A 25,695-nucleotide genomic window follows, 5' to 3' on the forward strand; every position below is an offset into this window, starting at 1 on the left:
CATCAAGGATAAGTGGGTGACAGAAGGAAGGTGTATTCCTAGGGAGGCTGGGGATGGGGGTAAGCAGGTCAGACTGGGCCTGGTCGCAGAGTCTCAACTAACTTTCTTTCCTGGCAGCCAAACCCTTCCTGTTCTCCCAAGTCATTAGTTGTTAAAACACTCACTCATCCCCAGGATTATGAGAGTCTTTACATCGCTTTTGTCCTTATCCATTAGCCCATAGTGATATTTTCCCCCATACCCTTTCCATGTTTGGAAAGGAACTGAAATTAACCACAGTATTTAACAACTCTGCCGACTTATGGTAAAGCATGCATTCCTTCACAAAGTACGAAGAGACATCAGCACAGCTCTGGGAGTGATGTTAGCTGATTAACTACCAGTGTAAGTTAACAAAGGGAGCACAAACCATTGCCTTGACAGAGGTGCTAAACATTCTTAACTTCTTTTTTAAAAAAAACCCTCACGCATTCTCAAAACTGGAGCTATGTAGAATCTTTCCTAAGTAACTAATACTTTGGAATGGAGTTAAAAAAAAGAGGAGCGCACCTTTCTTAATCTCCTCTTTGAGGGCTATACTGACGATACACTCAAATATCTCCAACACTCATACATTCCTCAAAAGATTTTACCCACATCCTCGTTATGGGCCCCACAATCAAAAGTTTCCAAAGCTATTTTTGCTAAATTAGCCACATTAGCTTTTCCTAAAACACCATATTGGGTCATAGAAGTATTTTATATATTCCATCCATGGGGATCTTTAATTACATGGAACAGTTATTTTTCTCTTGTTGCAACCATTGGTTCCAACTCATTCTTTATTTTTTGCCCTAAGGCAAGGAAGTCTCTATTAAACTGGAGGCAGTAAAGAGTGCATCTTTTGCTAAGCCAGCATGCACAGACATCCTTGCAATGGCAGCTTGCAAGATTGTTTGGTAGACAATTATGCACAAGGCTTAACATCTTCAAGTCCAGCTGATATCCCACCAGTAGCTTTTAGGTTTGTATGGTAACTGATCCACAGTACGGAGCGCTTTGGCACCTAAAATAAAGGGCAGATGTGTTGTATTTTACAGTAAATATTTTACTACCATGCCAAATGGAATGTCTGATAGATGTAAACAGAACTTGTTTTTTTTAAGATTTTATTTGTCTAACATGCTTGACAAAAAAATTACAACATCAAGTTATGCCAAAATGATTAAATAACCTTTAAGCTTTCATACCGCAAGTCTTTTAATGATAACTTTTAAAGTAACAGCTGCTTTCAAATAATTTTTTCACATAAAATACACAGTATTTTGAAGATACCTTAGGAAAAATTTGTTTTTAAGAGCATATTTTCTGGTTGACATAGAAATGTTGTTGCAGCTAATAAACGCTCCCCCCCCTCCCCTTAACATTCTAGTAACAAGTGCTGAGAGTGAATGTAAACATTTCAGACTTCTTTAACATACAGCCAGTTTCCTGCCACCGTTGTTTCATAAAACACTTGAATTGTGACTGGTTAAGACACTTGTAGTCTAACGACACAATATCATTTTTCTTCCCAATGATGGTGGAAATCAGTAATAGGTTATTAACTTCCAGCCTCGCTGATGTGGCCTGATCCTACAACCCTTCCACAAATAGTTCTTGCAAAAATAGTCCCATGTAAATCTACTGCAGCCCGCTCATGTGCACATAAACCATTCACATAAGACAGGGTTACAGGATGGGGCCCACTGTTTGCTTTTTAGTTTCAGCAAAGAGCAGCAAACCATTTTAGGTCCTAATTCACCAAACAGCTTACAAGAAATGAGAGATTTGTGGCATGTCATGTGTTTGGGTATACCAGTTTGGATGAAGTTACTAGGCTCAAACTTAATGCTTCCCAGCACCAGGTGGGGGAAGAGTTTTGGCACATGTGAAGCATTGGAAATGAACCTAGTGTCCCTCCCAGATTTGATTTTGAGGCGCAAGCTTTCAGAAATAGTGGCCCTAGTTGTGCATGCAAATATAGCACATACAGCTGCTACATCCAAAGCTCACATTTATGTCTTCATACTGAGCAAGTGTGTGTGCACAAGGGCACTAACATGCACAATTACATAATCTGTGTGTGAAAATGTGGGCTCTGCAAATGCACTGGGTACATGCATGGTTTTTTTTTCTCTAGCATCAGTGTCTGAATGTCTCACCCATGAGCTTTGCCTAATGTGTGTGAAGGTTATTTAACACATAGATCCTGTTAGTACCACAATTCTGAAAATCCATATCCAAAGTATCATACCTAGATAATGGCAGTTAAGGCAAGAGGTCTCCTTTTGCTTTCTTGGAAGTTGGAGAAATTGGGTTAGGGCAGGACAGAGGCACCTTTTCCTTTAGGGCATATTTTGGGGGTTAAAATACTTCATGGTTTGCTTTTTAAAGTGAATTTTCAGGCTAGTGTAAAGTGCTGGAATGAAAACTCTGCCGACTCAACTCCTCTGTGAATCCATGGATGTGGAGCATGAGCAGTGCTAGTTCTCACATCTGGATAGGCTGTATATAGGGGGTTAGAAAAGATTTCAGTCTCCTGGGCTCATTTAGTCCTTGGTCTCTACTACCACTGTCCACAAGGGGGCAAATAGCCATGATGGGGCTTGTGATGTGGACACCTGTGCTAGACGAACTGCAGTGAGCTGGCCACTCATTTCACCTATGCTGCTGAACAACTATTAGAAGGTAAAGGGCCAAGAAGTAATGGTCTCAAGTTGCAGTGGGAGAGGTTGGATATTAGGAAAAACTTTTTCACTAGAAGGGCGGTGAAGCACTGGAATGGGTTACCTAGGGAGGTGGTGGAATCTCCTCTTTCAGAGGTTTTTAAGGTCAGGCTTGACAAAGCCCTGGCTGGGATGATTTAGTTGGGGATCGGTCCTGCTTTGAGCAGGGGGTTGGACTAGATGACCTCCTGAGGTCCCTTCCAACCCTGATATTCTATAAAACTCATCCTTGGGGTAACTCCATCAAAGTCAGGGGCATTAACCCAGGGATGAATTAGCTCAGACTGTTAATCATTCCCAATCTGGGCCAGATTCAAAGCAGTGGCCTTATGATACGCTGCCCATCCCTTTATCAGTTCTTTAAACCGAACAGTCCCACTAGGCTACCTTTTAAAACCACGTCTGAACATCACAGGTTTCCTATTTTACTTTAAATCCAATCACAGATCAGCTCTCATGTTAAACCACATGGAACTTTTTAAAGAAAAAATGGGAAATGACATTTTTCAGAGCTTACAAATGCCTGAGTTTGTACTGCATTTAACACCATCTCCTTTCTAGAATGTTCAGCTGTTTCCCACACCCTGGCAGTATGCACCATTTCCCCTTCCATCTGTAATGCCAGATGTGTTGCGATTGCATTACAGAACAGTGATTAGGACCTTCTCCTGCATTGCCTTTGAAAGCATGCAAGGGCACAGACTTCAGAAGGATTTGCAACAACAACTGGCTTCTTTTAACTGGTTCAACACAGTACTTGTGTAGACTCTTTTCATATTTGCCATATTATTCAGCAAAAATATCATCATTTGATTTTTACCAAATACTCATTGGAAAATATTTTAAATGGTTAAATCCTAGTCTAAACATTCACGTTTAAACTGTAAACATTCTTCAAGAAACACGCCTTTGAAAAGACTTTATACTTTTAATAAGTTCAATATATGGTTGATAAAAAAAACAAAACCCCAACTCCCTACTCGATATATATGTGGAATGCATTCACAAGTATTTTAATGTTGAAATTTTAAATTTAATGCTTAATCAGCTTCCGGCAGATATTGGCACTAAAATGTCTTTCTTCCCATTCATTTTCATCACTCAAATTTGGTTGTGAAGAATTAAAAGAAAAAAAATAAAGGGTCTTCGCTTCTTCATTGAACAGTTCTTTATCATGTTTCTTAGTCAGCAATAGAAAACTGCTTGTGTGATGGGTACATCATTAAATTCCTATAACAATCATGTGTTCCTTGGAGTAGGTAAGTCAATAACTATAGGTGGATTGAGAGGCTGGTAATTCACAGTGCACACTGATGCATTCACATAGGTAGTAGTTCCATCAGCCATTACCCCATAGCCTACAAAGAAAACAAGTTCTAGTTACTACTATTATTCACTTATATAGTGCCACAAATGGAAGTGGTACTGAACAGTGCTACATCCATACTCTCAAGGATTTAACAGGGCCATATTCTGCTCTCTGTCATACTAGTGAAGCTTCCATGAGAGTAGTAATAATACTTGTGTAACAGAAGAATTTGAGCACCCTTTTAGATTGTAAAAGAAAGCCAAAGAGGACTCTCCAGAGTGTACACGTAGCGTGAGATTATAGCCACTGAAATGTGAGGTCTTCACAAAGAAGTTTAGTAACTTCAATATTTCTCTCTGAAAATCACTTTTAAAAAATATTCTCTCTCCAGTTTTTGAAGAGGGTGGGAGCTAGACTGTATTTCAGGCTTTTACCACACTCAGATCCCTGATTTGTTGGAAATCTCACATTCAGAACTTGTCGAAACCGTCACCTTTTGAGGCTGATATTTCCCAGGCTTGGTTTCTGCTCAAAGATTTTTTTTTTTTTTTTAAGAAATGTTGAGTGAAATCCCTTCAAACATTTTTGGACGTATGGAAAAGTGAACATAATTTTTCCATTACAAAAGAATTCTAATCACTTATGAAAAGAAAAAAAAAATCAAGTGGGCTTCAGCAAACCCAGCAGAAGCATGAAATCTGCAACTTGGCATGGATATAGGTATACCATGGCTTAGCACGAAAAAACTGGGTTTGATTTAAAGGTTTGAATATCTGAAAACTCTGTGCTCACTAGAAACTGTCTTTATGGGCGCTATCCTACTGCCAGCAAAGTTAATGGTAACATTCCAAATCGCTTCAGTGGGAACTTGATAGGATCCAATGTGTGCCGGTGTACACTTAAATCTACCAGAGAAGTTCTAGGCATGTTTATGCAGTTACTTACGTGCCTGACTGAGCTCCCATTGAAGTCAATGACAACACTCCCATGGCATGTCTAGACAGCAGCGGGGAGCGAGCCAGGTAAACAGTTGCACTAGTGGGGCTCATGTTAGTGCACTAAACAAAGCAGTGTCGCTGTTGCAGCTCAGGCAGCGGTGAGTCTGAGCTCGCTTGACGGGTTGAATGTCCACTGCAGCCACCTCATCCACGCTGCTGTTTTTAGTGTGCTAGCTCAAGCCAGGCTAGTGGGAGTCTGTCTAGTTGGGCGGGGAGGCTTGGAGGCGGGGAGGCTTCATAGACTTCAGTGGGGATTGAGTCAGACCTATGTACACTCCCTTGGTTCAGGAACGCCATGAAAGAACTGCAGATTCTTTTATTTTCTTTTAAAAGCCCACACACTTAATGCTACGAACTGTGGGTCCAACAAACCGCTCATGGGAAACCTTACAAGAAGAGGACTTTAGCAAGGATGAAAACCGTCAGCTTCCTGTCACAGAGATTTCTCCCAATCATTTGTGGTTTGCCACAGAACAGTCGTCTGTTGTGAAACATGAACCACAGAACATAAATGTGAATTGCACAGTTAACATTGCGAGGGGAAGTTTCAGAATGTTCTCTCTCCCTCTCCATGGTTTTAAAACACCCGATCACCATGGTACCCGGTTGCTAAAATGTTAATGTTTGTGCAAGATTTATAATATTGCACTTTTCATTCCTTCCCACCCTAACATGGAGACTCCTGTATGACCACCCCACCTGAGCCTTGGCAGGAGCATGGGAAGTAGGATTTTAGATGACGTTACTGTAGGGCTGCCTGTCACTGTGACTGGTGGAGCAGCAGCAAGTATGGTGACAGGTGAGGCATTTTTGGCAGTAGCAGCAGTTCAGAGGAGGAAGTGGGGAGGAACAGTCAGTTCTTTATTCCTCCTGGATATTTAGTAGATGACTGCTGTAGATGTAGCTGTGTTTAGTCAGGGGAGATATCATCTGTTCATACCATGCACTCACTTTGCAAAGAGCACATTCGTTTGCAGAGGCTGTCTGTGAGAACTTACTTGGGAATTCTTCTCTGAGGAGTTTTACCATCCCACAGCAAAACAGGCTTTGCAGTTTCCCACTTGTTTTCTCTGAATTATGATAGTTTACAAGAATTCCCTGTCTCTTAACTCTGCTACTTACTGCGACTGCAGTGGTAACTGAAATAATTTATCATTCTGTGAGTCAACGTTTTTTCTTTAATGAGCCAAATGCAGACATGGGGTAAGCAGATGCAACTCTATTTACCTCATAGGAGCTAACAACAGGTCACTTACACCAAGTTTAAACTTACTTGGCCTATAATAAACTAAAGGGATAATGTCAATTTTAGAACAGGTTTTGTCTGAAAATTGTTCACACACAGTCTTATAAGTAACCTCTAAGACTGCTGTACCTGAAAGAGGTCTAGAGAGGAGTCATTCAATTTGTTTACTCTGTGCATTTGACAGCACTTTAGAAATCACCTAGTGAGAGCCTTATCGTTGCAAGGAATAGGCGGCAGTGATTGTACCTCCAGGCCATACACCTTGCAAGATATGAGTAAACACCATAAGACGTATTCTTTCCCCTTTTCTTTGATTGTAAATATGATCCCACTACCATTGACTTGAGTGGGAGCAAGGCTGATCCCATTTAATGATTTATAAGAAGGGAATTCATTTTCCCAATTGAAAGCCAAATAGTTGACAGAACACCCTAGGTGGGTCTGTGCACTGAACATTTAACCTGGTTAAAAAAAAAAAAAATCTTACCCCCACAGAGCCAGTGAGAGGGCTCCCTAGTGCTCTGAGACACACACTCAGACAAACGCTCTGAAGAAACTACAGTGTCTCAGATTGCTGGGGAATCTTGACCTAGCTGATGAGGAGATAATTTGTGCATGTACCATGTATTAGGATGAAGAGTAGGAGGAACCTCTAGAGTTTTATGGAGCCTCATTTTAGCTTTGTATTTATTTAGACCCTTCTAACCCAGGATCTCAGTAATTAAGCCTTAGAAATCCCTACGGATTTTACAGAGAGAGAAAGGGAGATGCCAAGAGGGTTACAAGATTTCCCCAAAGTCACACAGTAATTCAGTAAGGAGCCACAAATAGAACCCAGTAATCCTAACTTGTAGTCACCTAGTAGACCTCTACCCTTGTTTTGAACCAACTGGATCAGTAGCTCATATGGAGCAGTAGTATAATCCTCATTTCACAGATATGGAAACAGATGCTGAGGCCCAAATATTCAAACTTGGATGTTAGACACTTATATGCATTTTATTCACCTAAACAAGTGGCCTGACTTTCAGAAGTGTCCATTAATTTCGGTGCCTATCTTTAGCAACTCAAATTTGAAAATGTTGGCCATACTGTGTAGTGACTTGGGTGCAGTTGGTTTTAAAAATCAGAGAGAGACAAGCTTGCTGACCTTCATGGATATGTCCGAAAACATGAAGCCTTGGCTGTATCCGTCTCTGGACTGTGTTCAGCAGCTCAACACATCCTACCCTCTGCATTTTCTTAGGAACCCAGTCTAGAAAACCTTGGAAGAAGAAGAAGAAAGATTTATAAACATAGATTTAAAAGGAGAGAGAAAGGACTCACATTATCTGTGAAACTTTATACCTGGAGTACGCAAAATCATTCCTGGATTTTAATGTGTCTTAGTTTCTTAGATTTTAATATGCCACAGAATAATCTATTAAAATGAACATCTTCATTGCTCAGTGGAGGGGGAATGAAAAATATTTGAGGAATGAAAAAATAGTTGATCCAAAGGGATGGGATTAGAGTTATTCTTGCCAATATTTCTTTTTTAAAGAAAAGATCCTTGCAAGAGATTTAAATTAAAACTAATTAAACCATATTTGTTCTATTTAAGGCAAACACTCCATCCCTGCTACAGTTTAAGAAGCTTAGAGAAGAATGTTCAAAACTAAGTGCCTAAAGCTAGGCCTCTAAACCCACATTTAGGCTTTTAAATCGAGATTCAGGTTCTAACTTTACGCACTGAATATTTTGATCTTAACTTATGTAATGACTTTGGTGTTGCTAATTATTAATCCAAAACATACTGGCGTTGAGGATTAGATATTTCCATGTTCATACATTAAAATGATTGCCTACTACAGCTGCTTGTACAAATATTTTTCTTTCCCCCTAGAAAATGTTGACTTTTTTAATAAAAAGAAAAAACAAAAATGGTATTGTTTTCAATTTTTTGGTTTTGGTTTTGCCTGTATGAAAAAAATCAAAAAATTTCAAGGAAAGCAGGCACTTTGTTAAGGTTACATTTAGTTGAAAACCCAACTTTACATGAAAAAAAAAAAAAAAAGATTTTTTTTTTTTTTTACCAGTCCTATCAGCTACTTCAGAAAGCAGAAATAACAGCAAATCCGAACAGAGCATTGAAAATACTCTTTTATTAATGGCACCAAAGTGTTAAAATGATACTAAAAACTGTACCCACATCTGCACCACCAGGAGATTGATCTAACGCCCAGTTAAGTCATTGGGACTTTCCATTGACCTGATGGGACAAGGATCTGGCTCCAGATGATGGTCTTAGTTGGGCTGGAGGCTGGAAATTTGATTAAAATTATCTTCTTTTTAAATATCCAGGACTATGGCAGCTTTGAACATGGGCCCATGTTAGGCGGGGGAACGAGCAGAGACCACACTGCAGCAGGAACCCCTGGAGGCATTGTGGCAGACCCAGTCTGAATTCCTGAAGAGCCTGTGGGAGCACATGCTAGGACAGAAACTCCAGCATTCAGCAGCTGATCTCTACTGGCCAACACAAAAGGATAGTGGGGCCATAATCCAGCCCTCGCCTTGTTGCTTTTGGAAAGTCTCATGCAACTGCCAGGATCACTGTACCTCCTCCCAAAGTCTCTGCAGGCCCCTTTGCAGAGGCAAGCATGTGTGACTGTTGCATGGGATGCAGGGTTTTTGTTAAAGTTTTTTTACAATGAAAACCTAAATGCCCAGTCTGGACATCAAACTGTATTTATAAACGAACATAATTTCAGAAGGGATGCTAATTGTTCACTAAATCATGGCATTTCCCTTCAAAGCGACTAGTGTAACCTAACCAGGATGTGACACTTGAAGTGTGACTGTTTGCAAGTGAAAACATCATCTCCCATATATCTGTGTGAAAGATGGAAGAGCAAAGAGTCCAGAGCTGTGCAGGAAAACACTGTTCTGCAGTGCAAATTGGAATAATTTAGTTAATTTCTGTTGGTTTGGAATGATCTAATTGTTTTGTGCTGCCACATCTCTGCCACTATCATAAGATGTTGCCACTCCAATTTGGGAGACCTAAAACATATACAATTTTGTACTATTCTTTAGATTTATTTATCCTTCTGTTTGCACGTACATTTGAAGGGTGTTGTGATATATTACATATATACAGGGCTGAGAGGATAGGGATTTACACGCACTGGACTCAGTTTTCAAATTATGGTACAGAGGGCCTGATCCAACATGGCTAACAAGGAGTTAAGCCATTTACTTCAGTGAGACCAGAAATGGAGCACTTGGTTGGAAGAGTGCACTGCATGCAAAATGGATATATACCAACCTAAGGGCAGACTTGGACAACCCACATGTTTGCATTTCGGTGCCTATTTTTAAAAATTGGTCTCAGTATATTTTAGGGTTTTGTGACTAAGGGTAACATTTTCTAAAATGCGTAAATGACTTAGGTTTAAAAGTCCTATTTTTAGAGTGACTAAGGCACTAAGAAGTCTGTCTCCTTGAAAGTCAATGGAATCTAGGCTTTTAAGTGCCTAAGTCCTGTTTGAGAGAGGGTACTTTTGAAAATGTTATCCCAGGTCTTTGGTGTATAGATCTTTACAGAAAATCCAGTTGCATGCAGCTTAATTACAGACACAGATGATCCTCATTAAACTCTGATATTTGACTCTGCTAGTCACTTTTGTCCTCTATGGCTGTTTAAAATTTATTCCAGGAAACAGCAGCAGTTCCTTAACACGTCAAAGTGAGTTCAGAAATTGTATCTTTCAGAATCCAGTTCAATCTCTTTTTCATACCAAACAGATTATATAACCCAGGCTTTTGTTATTTCAATGATTTGAAACAGTTAATTGTCAAAACGTCTGTGGTGAATATGAAGGCAAAGGTATTTCCACTTCAAAAACTTTACAAAACAAAAATTCATGAAATTAACTTCTCCATTAAATTAAGCATTATTTATGTTGAACATGTTTTTGTTTACATGCATTATCGCCCTTCTGAATCCTTCCCATATGTTTGCTGCTTATTATATACACCTGACTACACAAACTAAGAATAATTGATTACACCTAGCTAACAATTAGAGTTCATCTTAGGGATTTTTTTATGTTTGGTTATTTGAAACAGGTTTCTGCAACTGTCAGGAAAGTATAAATCTTTGTCACAGACAATCACGCAGACAGCTACAGATAAAGACTTAACAAAATCCACTTAAAAAAAAAAAGAAAAAGAAAGAAACGAAGAAAAGGAAAGAATTCTTGATAAGAAGCCAAAGAATCCTGAACTTAGTTCTTTACATGCTTGGAAACTGTCTTTTTAAAAAATGAAATTAATACCTATTCAAAAGAAACTTATTTTTGCTATAGTATATTTACTGTATTTCCAATATGACCTAATCAAAGGTAAGAGTCTCTCACACTGCTATATATTGTGACACAGGAATATTTGGTATATCCTCATTAACATGGCTGAGTACGACTGCAGATAAATGTAAACTCTTGGGGAATTGTCTTCTCATTATTTGCGTACGGTGCCTGGCACAAGAGGGAGCACAATTCCTGATTGTGGCATCTAGGCACTACCACGCTACAAATAATGAAGAATAGTGACTCTGAGTAGGATTTTCAGAAGTGCCTAAGTGACATAGAAGCACCAATTCTGTTCAAAGTCAATGGGACTTGTGCTCCTGAATCACTTTGGCACGTTTAAAATCCCACCAATTTATCTCTGTAATTCTGTAACGTAAGTTGATCAGGAGGGTATTTGTTCTGCTGCAGGGAGGGGATGAATAGGGAGAAGAGAAAAGTAGATGGTGGGCAGAATTAAGACCTACAGGTAAGAGAAAAAGAAGAGGGGAGAAGAAAGGAGGACATGATTTCATGAGGCACCAGCTCAAAAGAGGGATATAATCAGTAACAAGACTCAACCTGAGGGGCCTCATGGCAGCACACTCTCCTGGACCACATACAGAAGAGGGTAGTTGTCCTCTGAGTCATTAAACAGACAGACACCACCTATTACGGGAGTCTCTAAACCTAACATAACATGAGAATCACTGCTGGCACTGCAGACATGGCAATAGCAGCTCTTGCTGGGTCACTTGTCGATACCCCATGCAAACCTGACAGTGACCTAACAGAAGCTGTAAATTAAAGGGAAATACATTTAAAACCAGTAAAAGGAAATGCTCCTTTTTGCAGCATTCTAGTCATAGTGTCATAGGAAGTCATCTAAATTGTGTGGCTGAATTTGCAAGAGCATTGGATGCTTTTATGATCATGAATAACATTTGTAGTTATGCAGTCTAAGACCAGAATAACAGTAATCAACTTCCAGGTTAAAATAATTGCCTGTGAAGGTCAGAAAGAAATTCTGTTTCTAACCCATCCATGCACAGCCTAATAAAAAGCTAGGTGCAATACGCTGAGAAGGTTGTTGCTTTCCTTTGGAGTGCCACAGAGAGGCTGCTGCAGAAAAGTAAATAACATGTTAGGCGGAGCAATATTTTGATCCGATTCACAAAAGGGTTGCAGACCATTCAGCGCGGAACATGAGCTGTCCATAGATACATTAATATAGACAAGACACCAGGAAAATAAAGCAAAGTAATATGCAACATTTCTAAGAAAAGCCATGGAGGATGGTTGAAGATAAAAAACAAAATAGGATAAATACTCAGACTAGTTGATAAGTGAATTACAAACACTGGATATGTGGACATTCTTTGGAATTGACAAAGGACAGGTTTTCTTCATGACTAATCAGATGGAAGTTTGGGGGTTTAAGAATAAAAGTCAAAGTATTTCAAATGTTTTCAATTGTTTTATCTGGACTTATAAACGGGTCCACCAAAAATCCAACACTAACCATTAGGCCACCAATCCATTTGGGATTTTGGATTATCTCCTCTGCTAAATGTTTAGGACTAACAGCTCCAGCCCTGCAAGCACTGAGGGATGAATGGCTGTTACCAATTTTTAAGATCCAAGTCCATATACAGAATAAATCTGATGGCCAGAAGAGGGTTATGCAATTGATTAAACACACATTCTTATAGGGAGAACAAAGATTTACACAGAAGAAACCCCTTTTCCCAAAGCTTCAGTGAAACACTTAAAGCAAAATCATTTTGTTCCTGTGAAAACCAAAACACTTTACATACTCTAAATGAAAATTTTGAAAGAGAAGGGGAAAGAGTGGTAGGAGGGAGGATTTTAGCACTTAGTGAAATTGTGGACTGAAAGGAGTTCTAAGTAAGTTTAAAAGTCCAATTCAGCAGAGCACTTAAGCATGAATTATACTTTATCATGATTAAATGATTAAATTAATAAGTTTTGAGCATGTGTTTACAGTTAAGCATGTGTTTAAATGCTTTTCTGAATCAGGGCCAAAAAGATTTCTGTTAATACTTTATTTCCATAATCAAGGTCAGATAACTATTACCAGGAAACATAATAAGCCCTCTACTTCTATAAAGATATATTTTATCTCACATTAATATTTGTAAGATGAAAATGTAAAAATGGTTCTTGTTGGCCTACACATGTCTGCAGGTCCTCTCTAAAGAATGGGCAACATAAGTTATTTGGGTTCATGAGAAGAAAGCAGAGGTGGCAACTCATGATGAAAGAAGGGAGAAATCAATGCTGGATATTGGATGGAGGGGAATGCTACCCTAAAAAGGTGGTGGGGAAACAATATGTAAAAACTTAGGGCCTGATCCTCCATTCCTTGTCCAATCAACTCTCCTCAGTTATTTCAATGGAAGCTTTGAGTGGGCAAGGAACACAGGATCAGACCTCCAAATTGTGTAAGTATATTAGGCCTGATTCATCACTGTGTCACTCCAGTTTTGACACTGGTGTAGCTCTATTGATTTCAGTGGAGTTACATTGGCATGAAACTGGAATGCTAGATGCCTCAGTGAATCAGGGCCATTGTTTCTTTATAGTGTATATTAAGGCAAAATATTTCACATCCCTCGCTGAGTTTAGGTAATAGCGATTAGAAACCCTGTGATGAAATCTTGGCTCCAATTCAATCCAGAGGAGCTTTGCTTTTGAGTTCCCTGGGGCCAGGATTTCACCCCATGTCTGAAAACAGCACACAGTTACTATATCATTATTTGAAATATGTAACTCAAAGTGTTAATGTTTTCTTACCAAGAGGTGGTCCATGTGTTATAAGAATATCTATTCCATCTGGAATAAGGTTCCATTTCTCTAATAGTGCTTGGCCTCGTGGAAGATTAAAGCCCCAGCCATAAAACCAAGGTTGCCTGCCAAAAGAGGAGGAGAATGTCTTCAATGCTACTCATATGCACTAGTCATCTAATTAAAAAATGGAGACGGATTCTCTTCTGTTAAGGAATTTGGGGACACAAATAGCATTACTTTCCTTCCCCCTGTGTACAATGACACCATATCTGTATACAACCATCATTATTTAATATGTGTGGGAAATCAACAAGCTTATCAGTTTAAATAGACAATATCTTGTAAAATATTTATTGCATTCTTCTAATCAGATTGAGAGGCAACTGTAGAAGCTGAAGTACCCTACATAGTACTATACCTGGAGTTCCATTCTATCTATTGGACCACCACTCTGGGGTGTGTGTGTATTATATTACAGCATGGCCTTCTTCCCACTTTGGTCCTGATCTTACAATTGAATAGGCATAGGAAGAACCCTTCATACATACAGTTCCAATTACAGGGTTGTGGCTATAATCTGTATTATGTTTGGTTAACTTTGGAAGCCTCACACCAGAACAAACATGTTTATTAAATTCTTATATACTGCACATTTTTCCTCGTCATCCACCACATTAATGGTTTATAAAATTTTACATATTCAAGATTTAGTAGCCGATGAGAATTTATTTTAGGGTTGTTTTTTTTTAAAACACATTATTTATGGAACAGCTCATTAGTAAGTGGTGGGATTATAACAGAGGCAGCCAGAATATAATTCATTTGTGTATGCAATCCCATTGATTAAAAAGCTATACTTCATAGTAATATCACCGTGGCAAATTATGACTTGCTGGTGATGCTACAAGTCATGAAATGTGGGGCTAGTTTTGGGTTGGTTTTTATTTATTTATTTTTAATTGACTGACTGGTCTTCTGGCCATATCCGGACAACAACAAATGGGCTGTGATTGAATAAGGTTTATGATTATTGCAGCCTTAGTGTTTATAAATATGTACACATCAACCAGAGTTTTCCTTCAGATCTTACTTTGTTGAAGAAAGCTTTCCACTCCCTCACTGCATCAAAATGAAAAAGCGAGATTTCATTTAAACAAATTCTCTGAACTACTCTTTGCATCATGTATGGCAAAGACAAAAGAGAATGCTCATGAAGCTATTATTCTTCCTCTTCCGTTACTGATGCTTGACAACCACTTCAGAAATTAACACGTTGTCTGCAATCTTCATGATCATATATTTTTCACATCTTCTTTCGGAATGCTGTTAGACGTGTATGCTGAAAACAACTGAAAAACACTGCATGCTAAGAGAAATAAAGGGACACAGGCTATCCTAGAAGAGGAAGCAAACTGTAGTAGAAGAGTCCTCTAACAAGCAGAGCTTCCGCGGGAAGTTCCCCCTCCTTCCCACGGGTCAGAAGCCCAATTTCTCTAGAGCCAAAGTGTTGGGGCTCTGCAGTATTGATTGAGGGAGGTGTCAAGCTAAGAGTCCATATCCTGGATCTGCACGGCCTATTCTCCTGGCTAACTGTTAGGCTTCTGTGTGAAAACCTAACTGGAAGTAACTACAGTTGCAGCTGTGACCACCACTATCTCTCTCTTGGATCACTCCAGTCCCTGTGGTGGGAGACAGAGGGTGAGTGCAAGAAAGAAAACTAATGGCAGCAAGGCAGCAGGAGACACGCTGACAAGGGTAAGGGTTGGCTGGGCAGCTCTACCTACCGAAGGGAGAATCAGGCATAGAACAGTGAGTTTCGGATCAGAGTTTTCTGATGAGTTTTACCTTTCAGCGGCTTTTTCCTTATGGGGTGCTGTCCCCCCAGGAAGAGTAGCATGTGACTCTAAGGTACATGGCTCCTCACCCCCCATTTCTGGGATGGTAACTCTGCATCTATTCAGTGGCCTATTGCAGAATAAGCTAGCAGTGATCTCTGCAGCCTTATTTACAGGTAAAGATCAATTTGGCTGTCTTATGTTAAGTCACTCTCTCCCTTGCCTTGCAGACAGCCTGCATAGTTCCCCCAACTGCGAGCAGACTGGAGTCAACTGCCTCTATAAATGAAGGCTGTCTCATTTATCCAGTGAGAAAAAGGATGCTCCAGTGGTTAGGGTACTTACTGGAAGGCCAGGTTCAATTCCCTGCTCTGGCACAGAGTTCCTGTGTGAACTTGGTGAAGATGACGACGATAAGTTTCCTTACCTTACAGAAGTGTTGTGAGGATAAATATAATAAGGATTGTGAGCTGCTCATCTATTACAGTAATGGAGATGATGTAAGTACCATAGAGAGCTTACAGAGTTTTGGCTTATTTCTTTGGGGGGGGGGGGGGGAAAAAAAAAAAAAAAGGCTGCAACCCAAATCACAAATGCCAGTAGTCTTCCTTCCCTAGCGCCACAAAGGAAATCCTAAAATGGAGGCTATTCTGGTCTCACACTCCACACATTTTATTTAGTCAACAAATAACATTTAGCTGCAGGCCCAAAACTAGTTTTCCACACACATTCATATGAACAAAACTTCTCTTGCAAAAAGCGAATACGGAAAAAGGGGAAAATGTGGCAATTCACACTTCAGTTTCCAACTGACCTGAAATGTTCCTGAGACATTTTTCTCTCACCCCTCCTCACGCAGGCCCTAACCAATACCCTTTGGAGTTAGTGGGAGTTTTTCCACTGACTTCAGTGGGCACTGGATCAGGCCTCCTAGTCCCATGCTCTACAGAGATCATCAATGAGTGTGGTGCACAAACAGGAAGCAAAATGTAACACAGCTGCTGTGCTCCCTGAGAAATGAATGGAGAGGAAAAAACCACCAATATTTGCCAAAGAAAAAAGGTAAGAAATCAGTATAGAAAAAATTTTAAAGCTAAACTGGAGCATTCATAAAAACAAACAAACAAAAAAACACCTCAACTTTCAAAGAACTTGACAGCGTCTAGTTGATCCCACTGAAATCTGCAGGCTTATGGATCACATATATAAGGGTAAAATCCCAGTGGTTTGCCTGCCTCTACTAGGCCCATTATATACATACTCACTTTTTTTTAAGTGTGTTTTTCATTCTGAATAGGCACGATCTACAGTTTATTTAGACAAGGAATACTGTCCCCCTTTCCTCTCTCGCTTTGTCGCTGCAGTGCATATTTGCTTGACTTAAGGTTTGGTGAGTTATGCATGCTGGAGCTGTTCTTCTGTGACTAGGAAATGTTAGAACTTGTGTGATTTGCCATTATGCTATCTTTTATGACAATCCCAGGAATGACAGAAATGTCTGGAATATTTCTGGATAAAATATGAAAGGATTCAGTGCATAATGTTAGTATTCTTTACATTAAATAAATTCATAAACTTCAATGCTGAAACCACACAAGAGTAAAATCATTTTTATGTGCAGACGGATTTTATAAATCCTCACGTCCCTTCTTGTGAAATGTTATTACAAAACAGCCATCAAAGTTTCTGTGCAGGAAAAAAACCAAACACTACCCATATACACACCAACAACTTTCTGACCTGGAAATCATGTAAAGACAACTTTGTTTAATATTTCCATCCATCATAGAATGTGGAAGCAAAGTTATAGAGTTAAGATCTGATGCTTTTTTGGATCGCTTTTCTTAGTGTTTACTCAGTGAAAGTATAACTTCTTTATAAAACAGTTCACATGACTATCTATTTTACATTAATATACTTAAGGAGGAAAATCTGCTGGTTCTAGAAAAGAAAGGTGCAAAAAATGTATCTGGCAATTAAACACCTATACCATTAATGTACTTCATGTTAGGAACCAAGTACCCATGATTAACAGTGTACTTTGATTTAGGTTTTGCCTTCCTATAGCAAACAGCATATGTCTCTCAATATCTTATTGAAATTCAGTGCTTTTATTATTATGACAGAAAAATGACTGACTACATATAAGGCTGTAGGGAGAAAAGTATATTGCAAGTGAATATGTTTACTGCACAATTAAGCTTATGTTAAAAACACATGAACAAGTTTTACAGGTCAACTCATCTTACGTACAAAAATGTCTGGATTCTCAAAATTTGTGCTAGCAATCGGATGTTGCTTTCTATACTGAATTTCTGTGTCTGTTCTAAAGAAACCATTGGAATAATTTTCTTACAGAATGATGGTTGCTATGACAACCATAGCAAATTTTCCTTTTCTGAAACAGATGTCTCATTTAGTTGAAAATTAGAATGTGAAAAACCCATGGGAAAAATTAATTCAAACTTTAACAGAACACTGACTACAGTGTAATCTCTTATAGGTTAACCCCTTAACATCTTTCTGCACTCCTGTAGTAACCTTCAAATAAACTCTATTTAAATCATTTTAGCCTCCTATAAATGATCTTTTTAGCTATCATTGGCACTTTAGTTTTCTTTGAAGTGTGCATTTCTGTTACCATAATAGCAGAGAAAAGTGGCATTAAAAAAGTGGTCAAACACATTACTCCCTTAACTATTTATCACTGTTTGTTCTTTTACTCAACCACCATTGGAAAGAGGAACAGTGCAGTTTGAGTGTTCTATTCTGTTCTTTTGTCACTTAAATGGGGCATAACTTAGTTTTACATGTAATTTACTGTACAGGGCTGTGATGCATTACATAGATCTGACTTGTAATTTATGTGACAATTGAGGGTTTGTGTTCTTATACTGGTATACATCTCAAATTGCTTAGCAGATGTATTAATGGGTAGGGGATACACAAAGAGGGTACTGGAGTGGGCAAACCAAGCAATATATATGTATTCTCCCACCAGAAGAACTGAGAGACTGAAATGTGTTTCTTTGTGGCTTTCATTTAACTGCTTAACTAGACGGACCCATTACTACCTTCATCTACACTTACTAGCTAAACATAAAAACCACGATCACTGCAGGTCAGTTACACGTGAACATCTCCAGAATTCGTAGGCAATTAAAAAAACATTCCAATTTATCGCATGACCCCATAACTCCTGACGGGCTGGTACATTTTAAGAACTTGGGGACTGCAAATTTTACTGCAGTAGCTTAATCAAGAATGTGCAGTCAATTAAGCCCAAATCTGTGGCTGTTAGTTACACCACTGGTCTCAATGACTTCAATGGGACTACTCACACGAGTAAGGGTTTTAGGATCAGACCCAGTGTCTACAAAGATGTATGGGTGACTGTAGTGGGGTAGCTACCCCACTCCTAAAATAGAAGGGGTTAAAAGCAGCCCTGGAGAGGGCTGTGGCTGGGGATGGCTGATTGGGGAAGCAGCCGCAGCTGGGCCATGCCCCAATCAGGCCCCAGCTGCCCTGTATAAAAAGGCTGTGAGCCAGAGGCCCAAGTAGTCTCTCTCCAGGCTAGGAGAGAGCAGGGCCTGGCTGCCTGCCTGACAGGGTACTGAGGGTGGTGCAGTGCTGGGGAAGGAGCAGGCTGGCAGCTCCCCAGGCTGTAGGGCCTGGTCCAAGGCCCATAGAGGTACTGGGAGACAGAGGAAGGCAGCAGGTCTGAACCCCCTTGCCTATGATGAGTGGCCTTTACACTGGCGTCTGCCCCAGGGAGTGGGGGCTTGGTGATGACTGGCAGTAGCCCAGACTGAGGCAAGGTGGGGATAGTGGGTTGGAGATTCCCCAGGAAGAGGAGACCCAGAGGCAGAGTGTGGGGTTACTGCCAGGGGGCAGAACCCCAGAGAAAGGGGCACCGGGGTCTGTGAGGGACATGGGGGCCAGAGCTGTCTGGATCATTGGCCTGCAGAGGGCACTCCAGGCTGGAAAAGAGCTAATTCCCAATGACCAGCAGGAGGTGCCGCAGGGGTGAGTCCTGCACCCTCACAATGACACTTGTGCTTTCTACCATTGCAGAATACTATTCATCAATGAGTAGTGTCTTGAGTACACCGCACAAGCAACAACAAAATGTGCTAAAATTTCTGCTATGATGATCTCTCTTCTTGACTGACAGGCATTTCTGCGTCCCATTCAAGCAAGAGATTGTTCTAGTTTTCTCTTTGCTTATGATATATATTTAAAAGGATCACAGTGAAGTGTTACTCAGATTGATCCCCTGCGCAGAATTGGTATTTCTCTGTTGTAAATGAACAAGGAGGTATTAGCCATCTTCATACAGAAACTCATTAGGAAAACTAATTGCTCAAAGTCAGTCCACTCAGCTCCACTCCTATATATAATTATACAACTGAATATCTTGAACACTAAAAAATTGGCCCATACATGCCTCAAGCCATACTGGCAAAAAGTACAAGTCAAGGAATATGGGTGTACGATGTACAATTAACATCCTTGTTGCCAAAATTGCAGCCAACAGGCCAAGAACTGAAGATAGAGCTGGAAAAGACAGCTTCAGGCCATCAAGTCCATCCCCCGGGAACCCATGCAGGATTTTCGCAGCAGGACATTTTTTAGTATTTTGTCTAGTCTCATTGTAAATGTGCCAAGCAATGGGGCTTCCATTACTTCCCCAGGAAGCTATTCCATTTAGTTAGAAAGTATTTCCTAATGTCTAACCTAAATCTCCCTTGCTGCAGATTAAGCCCATTACTTCTTGTCCTACCTTCAGTGGACATGGAGACAACTGATCACAGTCCTCTTTATAACAGCCCTTAATGTATTTCAAGAAGTTACCAGGTCCCTCCTCAGTTGTATTTTCTCAATACTAAACATGCCTTGTTTTTTTAACCTTTCCTCTAGGTCAGGTTTTCTAAATCTTTAATCGTTTTGTTACTCTCCTCTGGACTCCGTCCACTTTGTTCATAACTTTCCTATATTGTAGTGCCCAGAACTGGACACACTACTCCAGCTGAGGACTAACCAGTGCCAAGTAAAGTAGAGCAATCACTTCCCATATGATATTCCTTTTAACATACCCCAGAATAATAATACCCCAGAATAATATTAGCCTATTTAGGAATTGCATCACAATGTTGATTCATTCAATATTTGATTCACTATCTTTTTCAGCAGTACTACCGCCTAGTCAGTTATGCCCTAGTTTGTAGTCGTGCATTTGATTTTTCCTTCCTAGATGTAGTAGATTGCACTTGTCCTTATTTAATTTTATCTTGTTGGTTTCAGATCAATTCTCTGATTTGTCAAGGTCATTTTGAATTCTAAACCTGTCCTCCAAAGTGCTTCCAACCCCTCCCAGCTTGGTTTCATGCATAAATTTTATAAGCATTCTCTCTACTACATTTCCCCAGTCATTAATGAAAATGCTGAACACCACAAGACCCAGGGCAGGCCCCTCTGGGACCCCACGAGATACACACATCTAGTCTGACAGTGAGCCATTCATAACTGCTCTCTGAATATCGTTTTCAACCAGTTGTGCACCCACCTTATAGTAATTTCATCTAGACTGCATTTCCCTACTTTGCTTATGAGAATGGCATGTAGGACTATGTCAAAAGCCCTACTAAAATCAAGATATATGACATATACTGCTTCCCCTATCCACTAGGCCAGTAACCCTGCCAAAGTAGTAAATTAGGTTAGTTTGGCACAGTTTGTTCTTGATAAATCCATGCTGTCTATTCCTTAAAACCCTATTATCCTCTACGTGCTTACAAACTGATTGTTTAATACTAGAATAAGTTATCTTTCCAGGTATTGAAGTTAAGCTGACTGGTCTATAATTCCCTGAGTCCTCTCTGTTCCCCCGTTTAAAGACAGGCACTATGTTTGCCCTTCTCTGGTCCTCTGGGACCACACCCATCATCCATGGATTCTAAAAGATAATTGCTAACAGTTCCGAGATTGCTTCAGATAGTTCCTTAATATTCCCAGGACATCAGCCCTGCCTACTTGAATACATCTAACTTATCTAAATATTCTTCAACCTGTTCTTTCCCCTATTTTGGCTTGCGTTCCTTCTCCCTTTTTGTTAATACTGTGCTGAGTAGCTGGTCATCATTGACCTTTTTAGTGAAGACTGAAACAAAATGGGTGTTAAGTACCTCAGCCTTCTTGATGTCATCAGTTATTAGCTTTTCCTTCCCTGTTAAGTAGAGGACCAACAAGTTCCTTAATCTTTCTCTTGCTCCAAAGGTATTTAAAGAGCCTCTTCTTATTGCCTTTTATGTCCCTTATTAGGTGTAACTCATTTTGTGCCTTAGCCTTCCTGATTTTGTCCCTTCACGCTTGTGTAATTATTTTTGTACTCCTCCTTAGCAATTACTCCATATTTCACTTTTACTAGGATTCCCTTTTGATTTTCAGGTCATTAAAGATCACGTAACGGAACCAAATTGGCCTCTTTTTCCTATCTTTCCTTTGCACTGGGATAGTTTGCAGTTATGCCTGTAATATTGTCTCCCTCCAAAACTGCCAGCTCTACTGAACTCTTTTTTTTCCCCTTAGATTTTCTTCCTATGAGACCTTAGGTACCAGTTCTTTGAGTTTGTTAAAGTCTGCTTTTTTAAAAATTCATTATTATTCTGCTGCTCTCACTCCTTCCTTTCCTTCTTGAACAGGGTTTAGCAAACAGAAATAAATGGGGTTCAGAGATGGGAGACGAGAATGATTGGAAACATAGAAAAATGTGCACATGAGACCAGTTGAAAAGACTGGGATTGTTTACATTTAAAAGGAGATCTATAAAAGGGGAGATGATAGGGGTATACAAAAGAGTTCATTGTATTGAGAAAGTAGATCAGTCACTTATATTCACTATCACAATTCACTACAAATTCAAGAACAGACCATTAAATGAAACTGAAAGGCAGCACATTTAAAACTAATAAGGAAATACTTTTTCTACACAATGCATGATTGGCCTGTGGAACTCACTGCCACAAGATGTCAGAGGCCCAGAGGTCAGCAATATTCAAAAAGATTGGGCATTTATATGTGTACCAAGAACATCTAGAATTACAACAGAAAGGATTAAAGCAACAAGATCATTGAAAGAGATTAAACCTTCATGCTTCAGGGCATAAACCAATCTTTAACTGGTATACTTTAGAAAGGGAATTTCTTGGGGGTAGGTTATTCCATAACTACCTCCTGCAGGGTTTCCTGTACCTTCCTCTGAAGCAGCTGGCTCTGGCCACTGTTGGATTCAAGATACTGGAACTGATGTCAATTGATGTCATCTGGTATGGCAACTCCTATACTTCTGTGTTTGCAATATATCCTCAGTGAGTAACACCCCTATGAAGTAAGAAAACACTATCATCCCCATTTTAAAAAGGGGGATCTGAAATGGAGAAAAAGTGACTTGCCCAATGCCACAAGGAAATCTGTGGTGAAGCAAAGAATTCAGGTTAGATTTCCTGAGTACCAGTCTAGTGCCTTAGCCATAGCAGTATCTTTTTCCCATTGTGGAGAAGCTTGCGATACCTCTGTTTTTGCTATACATGCTCAATGGATAAAAATCTACAGTATCCAGGGCTGTTATTTCTGCAACTTTCACTACAACTAATTTAAAAAAAAGAAAAGGAAAGCAAAGCAGTCCAAAAATTGGAATAGGGCCCTTTGTCAGTAATTATTTTTTCCATTTCTAGTTACACATGAAATCATTTATCTTTTGTTTAGTGAAGGACTTCAGACATCTCTGACTGGAAAGAAGAAAGACTGAATAGTGACTATTATGAATTGATCATTTCTAAACATGAATCTGTTATAAAACAATGAAAAATAAAATGAAAGCTATTTTATCTCCATGCCAAGAAAAAGCAGGATAACAGGCAAGGAGAAAAATTCCTGAAATGCTGATTTTCAAAACAAGCCAATACCAATGGAAGTAGATTCTTTCATTCTGCTGGAAGCCAAATGGAAATCTCCCAGCTGATGTTAAAAAAACAAAACAAAAAAACCCACTCAAACTTTAATGATGAACTGGACTAAGAAGCAAAGAAATTCAACACTAAAGATAAAATCCTATCACTACTTAATATCGGGATGTCTGCTCACACTACTAAGGGGACCGTCCTGATATTAGGGGCTTTGTCTTAGATACGCAATTATACCCCTCCGGGAAAAAAAAGCGTCCTGATTTTTCACACTTGCTATCTGGTCACCCTACTACTTAGTGACAAAACACTGTGTATTGGACTGAGCATAGGACTAAGAAGCTTATTTCCTGAAATTTTAGGAATTGTTTCCTCAGTTTCTCATCTCCAGAGGGTTAATCCCAATATAAGAGTGCAGCCAGGTCCTTGGGGCTATACACAGCGAAAGGGCAGTTTCCTATGGGATCATTTCCATAGCGGCATAGTAGCAAAGTGAAACAAAAGCATGAAAAGTGGAGCAGCACTATTTTTTGAGGTCCTATGGTCCACTGGGGAGTTATCATCTTGTTTTAAGTGTAGAGCTCCTCAGGAATGAGCCAATCAGCAAGGGAAGACCAAATCAAAGTTCATCCACGCATGGACCCTTTCAAAGATTTTTTTTCTTCACTGCTAGAAGAAATGCCCTCCTTCCCCATGTGGAGGTCTCATGGAGTAGGGTTGTGGTCTCTTTAAAGAAGTCTACTGTAGACCTCCCTGACCTTATTCTCAAGGGCTTCTCTTGTCCTTTGTGTGGCAATCGAGCTGAAGAAGAGACTCTGTTCTGGTGAAGGGCAGGCGGGGGAGACACTTAATGAGGCATCTATCACAAGGTGAAACTCAACCCTGTGCAGAGGGCCATAAAATGACGACTTAAGTCCCATTTATTTAAGTAATGCCTAGGCCTTGTGCTGGCCCGTGTCACAAGGGTGAATTTTATCCACAGAGAGGAAATGTCACCTCAAATAAAGATTAGCCTCTGTGGCTATAAAGCTCAAAGTACTTGTGAAACTTTCATGGACTTTGGAATAAGACAAAACAAGTTTAAGTGCATTCAAAATCCACAAAAAAGGCCTGAATAGGAGCCACTTTTCAGTTTAGAAAAATGTAAATCTCACCAGATTTACATTTCTTTCAAAATTCCAGGAGTAATTAGCCCATATGGACCTGCTCCCTGCCAATTTTGGTTTTTTTAGAAAAGTCAAACCCATTTTGAGTTAAATGAGCACAAAAATGCTTCCAAACCAATAAATACCTAGTCCGTCTATATATGTATAATGTATATTATTTTTAACACGTATAATTTAACAGCTGAACTTATTTCTTGATAAAAAGAAAAAGGCTCCTATGCTGACACCTTGTGTGCCAAGTTGCCACCTGAACTGAACTAAAAACAGCGCTGTTAGCAATTTCCTGGAATCTTAAATTCACCCTTAACTATGGCAGTGCAAACTCATTGCTACAGTAACTTTCTATACCTGCATCTTATGGCTTGAGATAAGATTATTATAAAGTACACAAGGATGTTCAGCTCAGCTGGCTGGGAATTCTGACATATCCTTTTGAAAAAGAAACATATGTGCAAGTCCTTCACCTGGTGTAAATCAGACAGTTCCATTCACTTTGGCGGAGCTTTGTGATACCAACCAGGTGAGGATCTGGCCCATAATGCTTTGCAACAGAACTTCAGATATTCTAGTGTCATGGCCAGGGAAGAGGCTGCTAACAATAACGGATTTAAATGTTATCAAAAATTGATTTTAAAAGCCCCACAGGATGCTGTATGATATTGTTGTCTCGTTCCTGGCCATTAGCACAAGCAGGCAGTCCCCAGAATGATGACACAGGCATGAGCTCAGTAACAGAAGAACATGTAATCGTTACTGTTCCCCTCCAGGGGCTGATGCTACTGACTCCAAAAACCTTCATCTTCTCCCCCACCCCCAGCAGAAAACACTTCTCCCCCGCCCTTCCTCTCAGGGTTACTTGCAGGGTCAGGAACCCTTCTCGGGAGGAGCCACACCTTTCAGGGACTGTCTGTGGATGTGCCCCACATAGGCAGACCCAGCCAGCACAGTCACTCTGTTACAATATAGAACTGTTGCTCTGCTTATTGGCTCCACAGGAAGGGGTGGACTAACGTTCCCCTCATGCAGAGCAAGGGGGGGCAGGGAAAGAATTGGTATATGGTGCATCAGAATTTGTTCCTTGGTGGGCTTATGCGGTGGTGCAGCTAAGTGCTGCCTTCTACTTAGGGCAGATTGTAAAATTACCATCTAGTCACCAAGTGTGTGCATCTATTGTGCCTGAATCTAAGGAGATGTATACAAGCTGTTGGGAACAAGGCAGTGGTGGTGGTGAATTAGAAGCAATCCTCAGCAAGGGTAAATCTTTATAGCTCCATCAAAGTCAATGGAGCTA

The 25,695-nt window shown here is 39.9% G+C and overlaps 1 protein-coding gene across 3 annotated transcripts in view; it reads right to left on the minus strand.

Moving 5' to 3' along the window:
- Positions 1-2,632: 2,632 nt before the first annotated feature.
- Positions 2,633-25,695, minus strand: part of MPPED1 (metallophosphoesterase domain containing 1) — a 73,398-nt gene continuing 50,335 nt past the window's right edge. For all 3 annotated transcript variants that reach the window (XM_027824215.3, XM_043538035.1, XM_037914845.2), the window contains exons 6-8: positions 13,449-13,564; positions 7,451-7,564; positions 2,633-4,105 (exon numbers count right to left, since the gene is read on the minus strand). In XM_027824215.3, coding sequence (XP_027680016.1) covers positions 3,987-4,105; positions 7,451-7,564; positions 13,449-13,564 — 349 coding nt within the window. In that variant the 3' untranslated portion in view covers positions 2,633-3,986. The remainder of the gene's footprint in view (positions 4,106-7,450; positions 7,565-13,448; positions 13,565-25,695) is intronic.

The sequence above is a fragment of the Chelonia mydas genome, chromosome 1 (genome assembly GCF_015237465.2).
Source record: "Chelonia mydas isolate rCheMyd1 chromosome 1, rCheMyd1.pri.v2, whole genome shotgun sequence".
In the NCBI taxonomy this organism is placed as follows: Eukaryota; Metazoa; Chordata; order Testudines; family Cheloniidae; genus Chelonia; species Chelonia mydas.